At 44.5% G+C, this 12668-nt stretch overlaps 1 protein-coding gene across 1 annotated transcript; it reads right to left on the bottom strand.

Moving 5' to 3' along the window:
- Positions 1–3725: 3725 nt before the first annotated feature.
- On the bottom strand, positions 3726–12646 carry il4r (interleukin 4 receptor). Its single transcript, XM_008121854.3, has 8 exons — positions 12407–12646; positions 12157–12317; positions 10280–10431; positions 9986–10136; positions 8411–8504; positions 8225–8294; positions 8054–8115; positions 3726–6192 (listed from the first exon to the last, which is right to left on the bottom strand). Exons 1-8 carry the CDS (start codon positions 12586–12588, stop codon positions 5229–5231), a joined length of 1836 nt encoding a protein of 611 aa, XP_008120061.2. The 5' UTR covers positions 12589–12646; the 3' UTR covers positions 3726–5228.
- Between the last annotated feature and the right edge of the window lie 22 nt (positions 12647–12668).

Genomic DNA, 12668 nt, shown 5'->3' with positions numbered 1-12668 from the left:
TATAACATATTGTATATACATACAATATTCATAATGTTATATTGTAATACAATATAATACTAATAATACAATATAAGAATTTTTTTTCGTGTCAGGAGCAAACCGGAGTTGCTTCTGGAGTGAGAGAATTGGCCGTCTGCAAGGACGTTGCCCAGGGGACATTGCCCGGATGTTTTGATGTTTTACCATCCTTGTGGGAGGCTTCTCTCATGTCCCCGCATGGAGCTGGAGCTGATAGAGGGAGCTCATCTGCGCTCTCCTCGGATGGGATTCGAACCTGGCAGCTTTCAGGTCAGCAACCCAACCTTCAAGTCACGAGGGTTTTATCCCCTAGGCCACCGGAGGCTCCTATAAGAATATTAATTATATATTATATTTTACATGTAATATTACTAATAATATTACATTATATTGATATAGTACAATATAGTAATTTATTGCCAGTATTGTACTATGCTAATAATATAAATTTGTATGTAAATTTAATTTGTAAGCTGCTCTGAGTCCCCTTCGGGGTGAGAAGGGCAACATATAAATGTAGCAAATAAATAAATAAATAATAAATTTGTAATTTCCGACACCCCACCACCACCAAAGAAAGACCCTTTGGGTCCGAGCCACAAAGTTATTTCCCGATTGTTTCAAGAGATCCGCTCAGGTTGGCACCCGTGGTTGGATCTAGGGCCTTGTTCGTTTTTAAGAAACAGGGCAGGCTTTTCTGGGAACTTTGACTCAGAAATACACCTGATTGGGCGCAATGTGTCTTCCTTCCTTCCTTTCCATGAAGGGCGATTAGGGCTGCATCTTGGCTGGGGAAACGGCAGCATCGTTTGACTTGATCTTCAGAAATGACTCAAGAAAAACTTCTCAGAAAAGCAGAGGGAGGACTAAGCTCAGTAGCAAGTGCTGGGTCGCGTTTTTATGGGCCGGGTGGGAAATTTTAACGCTGATTTTGAAAAGAGGGTCTTTGTGGGAGGGATTGAGGAATCCAAGACCGGAGTTAAAATTTCTGGAAGAAACATGAACAACCTTAGGTATGCAGATGATACCACTCTGATGGCCGAAAGCGAGGAGGAGCTGAGGAGCCTTCTCACCAAGGTGGAAGAAGAAAGTGCAAAAGCTGGGTTGCAGTTAAACATCAAGAAAACCAAGATCATGGCAACTACACCTATTGACAACTGGCAAATAGAGGGAGAAAACGTGGAGGCAGTGACAGACTTTATATTTCTAGGTGCGAAGATCACTGCAGCCAGGAAATCAGAATATGTTTACTTCTTGGGAGGAGAGCAATGGCCAACCTTGACAAAAGAGTGAAGAGCAGAGACATCACACTGGCAACGAAGGTCCGCATAGTCAAAGCCATGGTATTCCCCATAGTGACCTATGGATGTGAGAGCTGGACCATAAGGAAGGCTGAGCAAAGGAAGAGAGATGTTTTTGAAGGAAAATCCTGAGCGTGCCTTGGACCTTGGCGAGAAGATCCAACCAGTCCATCCTCCAGGAAATAATTCCCACACTGGAGGGAAGGATATTGGAGGCGAAGATGAAGTATTTTGGCCACATCATGAGGAGACAGGAAAGCTTGGAGAAGATCACGATGCTGGGGGAAATGGAAGGAAAAAGGAAGAGAGGCCGACCAAGGGCGAGATGGATGGAAGTGACTGGCTCGACCTTGAAGGAACTGGGGGCGGTGACGGCCGACAGGGAGCTCTGGCCTGGACTGGTCCAGGAGGTGGCACTTTCGGTGGCCTGGCACACATTGTGTGGCTCCTCTGGCGTGGTTGTTGTTTGTCCAAGCCTTGGGGCACTCAGCCCTTTGGGGTGGGGTCATTCTTCTCCCCATCTCTCCAAGGGCCTTCTGTCCTATTCAGCCTGTGTCAGAATGTCTGCAGGGGGGTGCTGGGGGCAGCGGTCCCGTCTACCTGCTCTGGCCTAACCCCCCCCCCCCCCCCAATTTGCAAAGCTTCTTCTGAAGGTGGAGTTCCAGGTCCTCTCACTGTGCTACAAGACATTAGGAGCCAGCCACATGCCCTCCCACCTCTTGCTGTGTACCCAATCCCACCTGGACCCCAATGCCTCCCCCCAGTCTACTCCCACCCTTACCGTCCCCTTTTATCCTGCTGTTCGGCTGCTATCGTGTCCCCGTGGACCCTCCACTCTCTGGCTCCCTTTCAGAGGCAAAAAGCCCCAAAGCCGTGCTGAGTAATAACCAAACTCTGCTCTGTGTCTACGTCAGTCGGAGGAAGGGAGGATGTGGTGAGGAGGGTGTTGGGGGGGAAGGAGCTGCAGAAAGGCCCAGGTGCTTCTCCTTGCAGCTGCCAAAGGCCAGGCAGGACTCCTTTGGGAAGCAAAGCCCAGGTGTCCCTTGCAAGGTGTGTGCAGCCGGTCCTTGGGCTGCAGCCCCACCATCGCAGTCCAGGCTGAGACACGACATTTGCCCAAGGGATCTCCCTCCAACCTGGAGAGAAGTGCAAGGCGTTAATGGGACTTGGTTGTTCCCAGAGTGCACCAGAGGGTTGCTGGGAACCTTATCATCATCTTTCCCTTTTACCTAGTAGTGTCTTAAATCATTGTGTTGTCCAAGGCTTTCATGGCCGGGATCACAGGGTTGTTGTATGTTTTCCGGGCTGTATGGACATGTTCCAGAAGTATTCTCTCCTGACGTTTTGCCCACATCTATGGCAGGCATCCTCAGAGGTTGTGAGGTATGGAGAAACTAAGCAAGGATGGTTTATATATATATCTGTGGAAAGTCCTGGGTGAGAGAACTCTTGTCAGTTGGAGGCCAGCGTGAATGTTGTAGTTCAATGATGGGCAACCTTTTGCGCTTGGTGTGTCAAAATTCACCAAAAAATCTAGCATGACTTGGGTGGTGTGTCACTTCGAGAAAAAACACCATAATTTTGCAATATGTATATTTTTAAATAACAAAAATATATAATTGTAATATATAACTGTATTTAATAAATCAAAAACTATTTACTACCATTATTTCCATGTACAACAATCTATGGTACCTCTTGCAGTTTCCACACCAATTTTTCTCTATTCTAGTTTGAATGTAGTCATGAATAATTAATAATAATATAGAGTCTCACTTATCCAAGCTAAACGGGCCGGCAGAAGCTTGGATAAGCGAATATCTTGGATAATAAGGAGGGATTAAGGAAAAACCTATTAAACATCAAATTAGGTTATGATTTTACAAATTAAGCACCAAAACATCATGTTATACAACAAATTTGACAGAAAAAGTAGTTCAATACATAGTAATGTTATGTTGTAATTACTGTATTTACGAATTTAGCACCAAAATATCACGATATATTGAAAACATTGACTACAAAAATGGCTTGGATTATCCAGAAGCTTGGATAAGCGAGACTTGGATAAGCGAGACTCTACTGTAATAGTAATAATATGATTATATTACTATAATAATAGAATGATATTATATATATATAAATGTAATGTGCATAATTCCCATGGACTAAACAACAAAACCACTGGTCCAAATCACATCAAATTTGGCCACAAAAGACATAGTCATCCAATCAATCTGCATGCGGCATCGTGTCAGCAAAAATGGCTAGGTGTGTCAGTGCTGACACACATGTCATAGATTGGCCATCACTGTTGTAGTTAATCACCTTAATTAGCACTGAATAGCTTAAATAATTTCTTTGCTTGACAGATTGTAATTATAAAAAAGTAAAAATACAAAGTAAAATCAAATAATTTTATTGATTTGTTTCCCTCCTGTTTTTGTAACATTTGGCTAAGTTGCTGTGAGTTTTCTGGGCTGCAAGTTTGCCTAGTTTCCAACAGACCTTGCAACCTCTGAGGATGCCTGCCACAGATGTAGGTGAAACGTCAGAAGAGAATGCTTCTGGAACACGGCCAGACAGCCCAAAACTCACAGCAACCCAGTGATTCCAGCTATGGAAGCCTTCGGCAACACATTTATTTGGCTGTTGTGTTGTTTTCATGCTAGTCAGATTACTTCCTGCTTCATTTGGGACTGTTATTGTTCTAAAGTGATGCCTGCTGTTTTTTGTGGGTTTTTTAAAAAAGGTGCTTGCAAAAAGCAATGATCCTGCTACACTTTCTCAAAAAATACTTTATATATACAGTAGAGTCTTACTTATCCAACACTCGCTTATCCAACGTTCTGGATTATCCAATGCATTTTTGTAGTCAATGTTTTCAATACATCATGATATTTTGGTGCTAAATTCATAAATACAGTAATTACTACATAGCATTACTGTGTATTGAACTACTTATTCTGTCAAATTTGTTGTATAACGTGTTTTGGTGCTTAATTTATAAAATCATAACCTAATTTAATGTTTAATAGGCTTTTCCTTAATCTCTCCTTATTCTCCAACATATTTGCTTATCCAACATTCTGCTGGCCCGTTTATGTTGGATAAGTGAGACTCTACTATATGTATAATATTTATTTTCATTCATTCAAATACATTGCAAGTGTTTGTTGCATACAGTGCAATACTTTCATCTATTAGTTTTTCATAATCATTTCTCAGACAATATATTTTCAATAAGGGGTCAGTCTTCTGTTTGAATAGTACATATAAAAATATTATAAGTTCCAAATTTATATCCGTTTCCTCCCTGCCTTCAGTCTATTAGCTTCCTCTATGTACATTTTTAGATTAATTTTACATTGAAATGTTGGATCATTGGTTGCCATTCCTTAACAAAGTTCTCTAAAGGTTCTCCTCTTAAGTGCATCGTTATTTTGTCCATCATCAGCAACTCTATAATATATTGTTCCAGTTCTGCTAAGGGAGGGTTTTCCAATATCTAGTGTATACTTTAAGTGGGAAGATGGAGGCAGAAAGGGATGCCATTGCTTTGTGGCAGAATGATGGCGGTGTTTGGTTCCCGAGTCTCCTGTTTCTTGAGAACTCTTCCCCCATTTTCTTCCAGGAAACCCATTGAGAAAGGATGGGGTTTTCCCCAGAAGGAGAGAGGGGGCGGTGCTCTCGAGGCTGTGTGGACAGAGCTTCCTTCAGCAACAGAGCAAGAAAGAGGAAGGAGGCAGATTGTAGAAGAAAAACACTTTAATGCTCTCAGAATAAAAAAGGTGCTCGTTCTGTGCAGCCAGAGCCATCCTCTGGCAAAAGGCAGGAGGGCACTAGGAGGAGATCCCTGTAGTGTAAAGGCAGAAAAAGGATCAGGAGAGGAGCAGAACCCTCCCTTCAGGCCCACGGCTGGGTTGGCCCAGTGGCATGGCTCTCTTCAATGGGGCCAGGGTGGCTTCTCCGCAGGAGGGCCATTAGGGGCTGGTAGGGCCCTGGTAGGAGGGCTAAGGCACTGCCATCTTGGGCTGGGCTGCTGTCTTGAAGTGCGGAGGTGAAGGACCGGTAGCCGGACAAGAGGGAGGTCGCTGGGCAAGGTGGGTCCTCTGCCTTTCCGGCTGGGGCCTCCCAAGTGAGGTGATCTGGGTCTCTCTCTTTTGAGGGTTCAAGGGCTGCAGTCGGGAGCCAGAGTGCGCTGAGGTCTGCCGGAAAGGCACTCTGGAGCCCAGGCAAAGGACCGCACTGCCTTGCAAGACTGCTGTGGGGCCCCAGGTCCTCCGCGACCCGTCCCTCCTCCTCCTCTTCTTCCTCCTCCTCCTCCTCATGGCTGGAGTTTGCTGACATTTGAGGCACCAGGCTGCTGATGGACCTGTAGCCGAGGGCAGCCGGGCCCTCCAACCAAGGACAGATCCTGCCATTGCCAGGGCCCTGGGGAGGAAATGGGGAGCCAAGAGGGGCACAGCTCTGCTCCACAGGATGCCCAGGTCCAGTCAGACTCCCCATAGCCCCTGCATTGGCTGAGTCCTGGAAGCCAGATCCGGGTGACGCCTCCAGAGGAAAGCCTCTTTGGGCCCCCTTCTCTTCAGGAGCCGGAAGCTCAAGGACTCGGGCTTCTCCGCTCCCAAAGCCTCCGTCCAGAAGGTCCCGGAAGAGGCCAGCAACTGCGTCTTGGTGAGGGGGAATCAGCTCCTCCTCCTCCTGCTCCTCTTTGAGTAAACCCTCGGTCTTGGTCTCGGCCACGCGGCTGCAGACCATCAGCGGGGACTCAACCACAGCCACCTCTGGCATCAGGAAGGCTTTTGGTTTGGGGCCAGGGTCCACTTCATGCAGCACCGGAGGGACACTCTGGGGGCCTTTGCCGTTTCTGCTTGGGGGAGAAAACACATAGACCCAAAGCTCAAGTACTGTGCAGAACACAGAAATCAGGTCAGGAGGGGCTCCACCCACCCCTTGGTCGTTTCCCGCTGTCTGATGGGATCATTCCTATATATTTATACTAGCTTTGCCCGGCCACGCGTTGCTGTGGCTTATACTTTCAGAGTGTTGCTCTTTATTTACTGTCCTGATTTTAGAGATTATATTGTTCTGTATTATTATACCACAGTAATTATTACATATTATATTTATATTTTTATATTATCTGCTTAGAACTGGATTATATGAGGCCCTTTCTACACAGCTGTATAAAATGCACACTGAAGTGGATTATATGGCAGTGTGGAGTCCAGATAATCCAGTTCAAATCAGATAATATAAGATTATAAATGGGTTATATAGCTGTGTGGAAGGGCCTTGAATCTACACTGCCATATTATCCAGTTCAAATAAGATCATCTGTATTTTATAGGCAGTGTGGAAGAGGCCTAAGTGAGGCCTAACTCTGCCTGTCCCCTGGGCTGAGTGGGTTGCTAGGAGACCAAGTGGGCAGAGCTAGCCTTCTTAACTGGCAGCAATAGGATAAAAACAATTATTCCTCTCCCTCTAATGAGGACTTTATTTTTCTTTTCTTTTTGTTGTATGAACATAGAGGCATGGATGAGGGGCTGTGCTGCCAAGTTTAGTGTTTCTGGGATGTGTTGTTTTGTTGTTTTATCCTAGGCCAAAATTTCATTACCCTTTTATATACATAGATTTTATATATATAGTAATATATAATACTAATATTGTGTTATACTAATATATTGTATGCACATATAATATTGAGCATAATATTGTAATACAATATACTAATACAATAGAGTCTCACTTATCCAACATTCTGAATTATCCAACGCATTTTTGTAGTCAATGTTTTCAATACATCATATTTTGGTGCTAAATTCGTAAATACAGTAATTACTACATAGCATTACTGTGTACTGAACTACTTTTTCTGTCAAATTTGTTGTATAACATGATGTTCTGGTGCTTAATTTGTAAAATCATAACCTAATTTGATGTTTAATAGGCTTTTCCTTAATCTCTCTTTATTATCCAAGATATTCGCTTATCCAACGTTCTGCTGGCCCGTTTACGTTGGATAAGCGAGACTCTACTGTAATACAATATAATTATATATTACATGTAATATTATTAATAATATTGCAGTATAGTGGTATATAGTACGATGTAATACTAATATTGTGCTATGCTAATAATATAATACCCTGTTTCCCCCAAAATAAGACAGCCCCAGAAAATAAGACCTAGTAGAGGTTTTGCTAAATTGCTAAATATAAGGCCTCCCCCGAAAGTAAGACCTAGCAAAGTTTTTGTTTAGAAGCATGCCCACCAAATAGAACACCAGAGCATGCAGGATCGGTAAATGTACGTACCATAGATTGTTGTGCATGGAAACAATGGTAGTAACAAGAAATTCTTGATAGGATTCACAGTTTGTCTGGTTATGCTGGTTTGTGATGACAACTACTGTACAGTATATAATAAATGTTCATTTTTTTGTTCAACAATAAATGTGAATTCTTCTTCATGGAAAAATAAGTCATCACCTGAAAATAAGACCTAGCGCATCTTTGGGAGCAAAAATTAATATAAGACACTGTCTTATTTTCGGGGAAACACGGGTTGTATGTAAATATAACATGTAAGCTGCTCTGAGTCCCCTTCGGGGTGAGATAGGCAGGATATAAATGCTGTAAATAAATAAATTCCTCCAACACCCTCCTAGCATCCGGGAGGAATGGAGACAGAGACCTCGTGCATCGCTGTGCGGCTGAGGAACTCACCCTTTGCTTGGTCCTGGTAGGAGGGTCTTTTCTTTGCATGGGATCCGCTTCCCAGGAGGAAACTGGAAAGAGGGAGGAGGAGCTTCAAGACGAGGCGGCCCCCTCCAGCCACCCCAAAGAGAGCGCCGCCATTAAAACCCACTCCCCTTCCCACCAGGGGACAGCTCCTACCGTAGCCATGCTCTCTGCCATCTTGCTTTTGGCAGGGCTCGGGATCCGATCCCACCAGTCCCTCTTCACCCTACAAAGCAAGTTCCACAAACAAACTCAATCTGGCACTTGGCTGGAGGAAGAGGAGGAGGCCTGACCGCTTCCCCGGCCGAGAGCCGTTTCTTAAGATCCCACTTTGCCACGCACCTGGCGAAGCAGAGGTAGCAGGTCAGGATCATGGCCACGATTGGGATGCAGGACCAGAGCACCAGCTTCCAAAGTTCCTCTCCTGACTCAAAATCTGGAAGGCAGATTTTACAACAGAATATACCATTTTCACCAGAAATATTTTTGTTGGGACTGGTAAACGATGTCAAGGAAAATACTGAGTTTTTTTTTTTCCAAAACACTATAACAGCTGCTCAAATAGTTTATGCCAAACACTGGAAGGAAAGTATTCCATCTGTATATGAATGGTGGACCAAATGGCTAAATTTTGCGGAATTTGATAAACTAACTTGTCTCCTTAAAAATAAAATAACACAATGTTTTCAAAATAATTGGAAACCTTTTACACAATATATAGGTAGAATATTTAAAGACTGGTCTATAATAGTATTGAGTGATTAAAAATACATGGTCAGAAAAATCAAGGTTATGAAACAGGCCTCCACACTGTCCTCCTTCTATAGGGATTTGTAGATTTGGCTTTTCAGACAAGTTTTTGAGAATGCTATGTCCCTAGTTGTTCTGTGCAGTAGTCACACATCTTTGCATTTTATCTTATGCCCTCACTCCATTATTACAGTTTGCACTTATTCCATTCCTATTGTTTACAGCTTGGCCATGTTTACAGCGGCTTACCGCCACTGGTTGACGGCCTGAGTTTTATTGAGTCTGAGTTGATGTTTTTATATGTGTATGTGTTTATTTTATTGTATTTTATATTATGCTTAATTTATATGTTTGTTTTTAGGCACATGTGCCATCTGTGCCACCCTGAGTCCCTTCAGGGAGATGGTGGCAGGATATAAGAATAAAGTATTATTATTATTATTATTATTGTTGTTGTTGTAGTATAATGAGATCACTTTTGAATACATTTTGTGAAATCTACATACAGTGTTCCTTCACTACTTCGCGGTTCACTTTTTGCGGATTCACTGTTTCGCGGTTTTTCAATAAACCCTAAAAGTCTATTACAAATCATAAAAAATTACAATTTACAGCCTAAGGAAGGGAGGAAGGAGAAACCAAAGGGAGAGAAAAGGAGCCCAAGCAGCAACGGGAGGAGGAGGTGATTTAGCAACACACGATTGGTTGATAAAGACTTAAAATAGTGTAGAACTACTAAAATAATGTATAAATATTAAAATAAAAATAGCATCCCTACTTCATTGATTTTCACTTATTACGGGTGGTCCTGGAACATAACCCCCGTGATAAGTGAGGAAACACTGTATATCACACACACACATTGCTTGATAGGACAAACTATTGTAAGACGCTATCTCAGTGTAGGGTAGGGAAGTTTTCTTTGAAATGAGACACATGTGTTTTACTGCTGGAAAGTGTAAAATTACTACTGTTGACCGATGGCTTTGTATATCAATAGTTATGTTATAATGTGTACACTTTGTAAATAATAATATTCTTTTTTTAAAAAAAATCTGGAAGGCAAGACCCCTCCCCGTAACTTTCCCAACATGAGCCCTGGGAGGGAGGGTCTCTTTGGGTAAATGAATACTAAGCCATGGAACCCTGCAGCCCAGAGGTGCTCACCGTTGTGCCATTCGCAAGGCTGGCTCCAGTCGCTCCAGAGGTCCCCCCAATATTCCAGCTTGACCTGGACACTGGCGACGTAGTCGGAGGCAGGCTGGAGGCGGTCGGCAAAGATGTCGTAGGTTGGCTTCTGGACGGTGGTGTTGATTGCCTTGGAGGGAAGGGAGGTGCAGGCTTTGGTTGCGTTCTAGCCCAAGGATGGAGGGAAGCAGAACCCAGAGAGTCTCTCTCACCCTCAAACTGGGAGGCCAGCCCTTCACCTGGGAGCCTGTGGGGTCCGCAAGGGTTGCCTACCTTCTCTGGTTGGCCCTTGGGCCAATAGGACACCCAGAAGTAGGCCGTGGCAGTGACCAGGGGGCTGTCCTTGGGGTAGTCCCACTGCCAGGAGAGGCGGAAGGAGAGATCTTGCTTCGTGACCATCAGGTTGACCATCGGCCGGGGCTTCACTGTGGAGGAGGAGGAGAAGATAAAGGGTCTGGCGAACCCCAAAGCCCTTAAACCAATAATCTTATTGATGTTAAGAACCAGATTATTGTCTCTGCACGGGAGCAGCCAATCCACATCATCCCAATAGGCAGACTCCTCCCCTTCAGAGATAAGAAGCCCCACCAGTTGTGTCATCTGCAAATTTGGTAATGATATTCTTATAGATAGGATGGGGGCAAGAACAGAACCCTTACCCACTTTGCCTTCTCTTGGAACATCTGCATGCAAAATACAGGTGGAGAGAAAAGGGAAAGAGAAGTTTCTCAGGCCCCTTGCCTGAGTCTCAGGTCAGAGAAGGTTGAAATCGGTAGAATCTTCAACCAGAAGCCCTCTTCCTCCTTCCCTCCATCCCCTGCTGTGCTTTGCTGTGCTCTGCAGTGGTTGCTGCCCCCTTTGTTTTCTGCTGCCTGAGCCTGACTTAGCAGCCCATCCTTTCTTGGCCATCTGTTGGGGATGATTTGAATGTGTTTTTCCTTTTTCTTGGCAGAATGGGCTTGGACTGGATGGCCCGCGAGGTCTCTTCCAATTCTATATCTTTATTATTGCCCCTTTGAAGCTTCTTTTTATTTTTCTCCTCTTGTCTTGATAAGGCGTGGACCAACTTGGGCCCTCCAGGTGTTGTGGACTTCAACTCCCACAATTCCTAAGAGTCAGTAGGCCAAGTTGGCCCACGCCTCCGATAAGGCAACTGACCCTCCTTGGCAGCCCTTTGCCTTCAGACCCAGCTGCCAAGGAGCTGTCCTTGGTGCTGCCTGGCTTTTTATTTTTTAAAGGTGGAGGCCCCTTTAAGGCAGTACAGTAGAGTCTCACTTATCCAACGTTCTGGATTATCCAACACATTTTTGTAATCAATGTTTTCAATACATTGTGATATTTTGGTGCTAAATTCGTAAATACAGTAATCACTACATAGCATTACTGCGTATTGAACTACTTTTTCTGTCAAATTTGTTGTATTACATGATGTTTTGGTACTTAATTTGTAAAATCATATACTCATTGATATATTCTACACTTTGGCCCAGATCCTTGTTTTAGTCTCCTATTTTTAACATTTTATGCTGTATGTTGATTTTTATGATGGTTTTATCGATATTGATGTTTTACTGTTGGAATAATTGTTTTATCGTTTTATTGTTTTACGTTTCGGGCTTGGTCCCCATGTAAGCCGCTCCGAGTCCCCACTGGGGAGATGGGGCGGGGTATAAAAATAAAGTTATTATTATTATTATTGTCCTTTGTTGTGGACAGGTTGTGAGGTATGGATAAACTAAGTAAGGAAAGGAAAGGATATATATCTGTGTAGAGTTCAAGGTGTGGCAAGAGTTCTTTGTTCCTGGGAGCCAGCATTAATGTTACAGTTGATATATCTACACAGTTGATTAATGTTACAGTTGATATATCTACACAGATATATATCCTTTCCTTTCTTAGTTTATCCATACCTCACAACCTCTGAGGATGCCTGCCATAGATGTGGGCGAAACGTCAGGAGAGAATAGTTCTGGAACATGGCCACACAGCCCAAAAGACATACAACAACCCCGCCCCGAGTCCCTTTGGGGAGATGGGGCGGGGTATAAAAATAAAATGAAATAATAATAATTATTATTATGTTACTGGAACATGGCCATGCAGCCTGGGAAACTCACAGCAACCCAATGATTGACCCCCCCCCCCCTCACCGATGTTTTCGGCGTGCTGAACGGTCTCCCAGGCGCTCTTCCACCGGGGCCCATCCCTCTGCTCCAGCTTGAGATGGAACTTAACGAGGCGGAACTCCTTCCTGGGGAAGAGGCACCGGCACCGGCCATCTTCTCGAGCCGGAACGCAGGTCTGGTTCTCCCTACGGAAGGAAGGGGGGGGGGGTGATGAGGAGTTCCAGAAGCAAAACAAACCCCCTGCGCATGCGCACTCCAGGCAAGGCCTACCTACCGGTGGTGTTTCTGGGTGAGCAGGAGGCGGAAGTCGTCGCAGTCCGAAGAAGGGGGCGCCTCCCAGGAGCACGCCAAGGCCGTAAGGAAGTCCGTGTGGCAAAACGGGGCGAGCGTTGACGAGGAGGCGGTGTGGAAGAGGAGAAGGAAGAGGCTTAAGGGCCCCGGAGAGGTCGACGCCATCCTCCCTTCCCTCCGCTTGGCATCTTTCTGAGGCGGGGAAAGAGGGCGGGGCGAAGTTGGCCAACTTCCGCTTCCGCCCT

Source organism: Anolis carolinensis, unplaced genomic scaffold (genome assembly GCF_035594765.1).
Source record: "Anolis carolinensis isolate JA03-04 unplaced genomic scaffold, rAnoCar3.1.pri scaffold_13, whole genome shotgun sequence".
In the NCBI taxonomy this organism is placed as follows: domain Eukaryota; kingdom Metazoa; phylum Chordata; class Lepidosauria; order Squamata; family Dactyloidae; genus Anolis; species Anolis carolinensis.
This window is presented reverse-complemented; position numbering and strand designations above follow the sequence as displayed.

Bases quoted from the DNA above. Each gene is read 5' to 3' on its own strand.
- il4r (XM_008121854.3), bottom strand. From the start codon at position 12,588: ATGGCGTCGACCTCTCCGGGGCCCTTAAGCCTCTTCCTTCTCCTCTTC. The intron at 12,318-12,406 runs GTAGGTAGGCCT...TTCCTTCCGTAG, and splicing joins CTCACCCAGAAACACCACCG to GGAGAACCAGACCTGCGTTC. The intron at 10,137-10,279 runs GTAGGCAACCCT...CTTCCCTCCAAG, and splicing joins CCAAGGGCCAACCAGAGAAG to GCAATCAACACCACCGTCCA.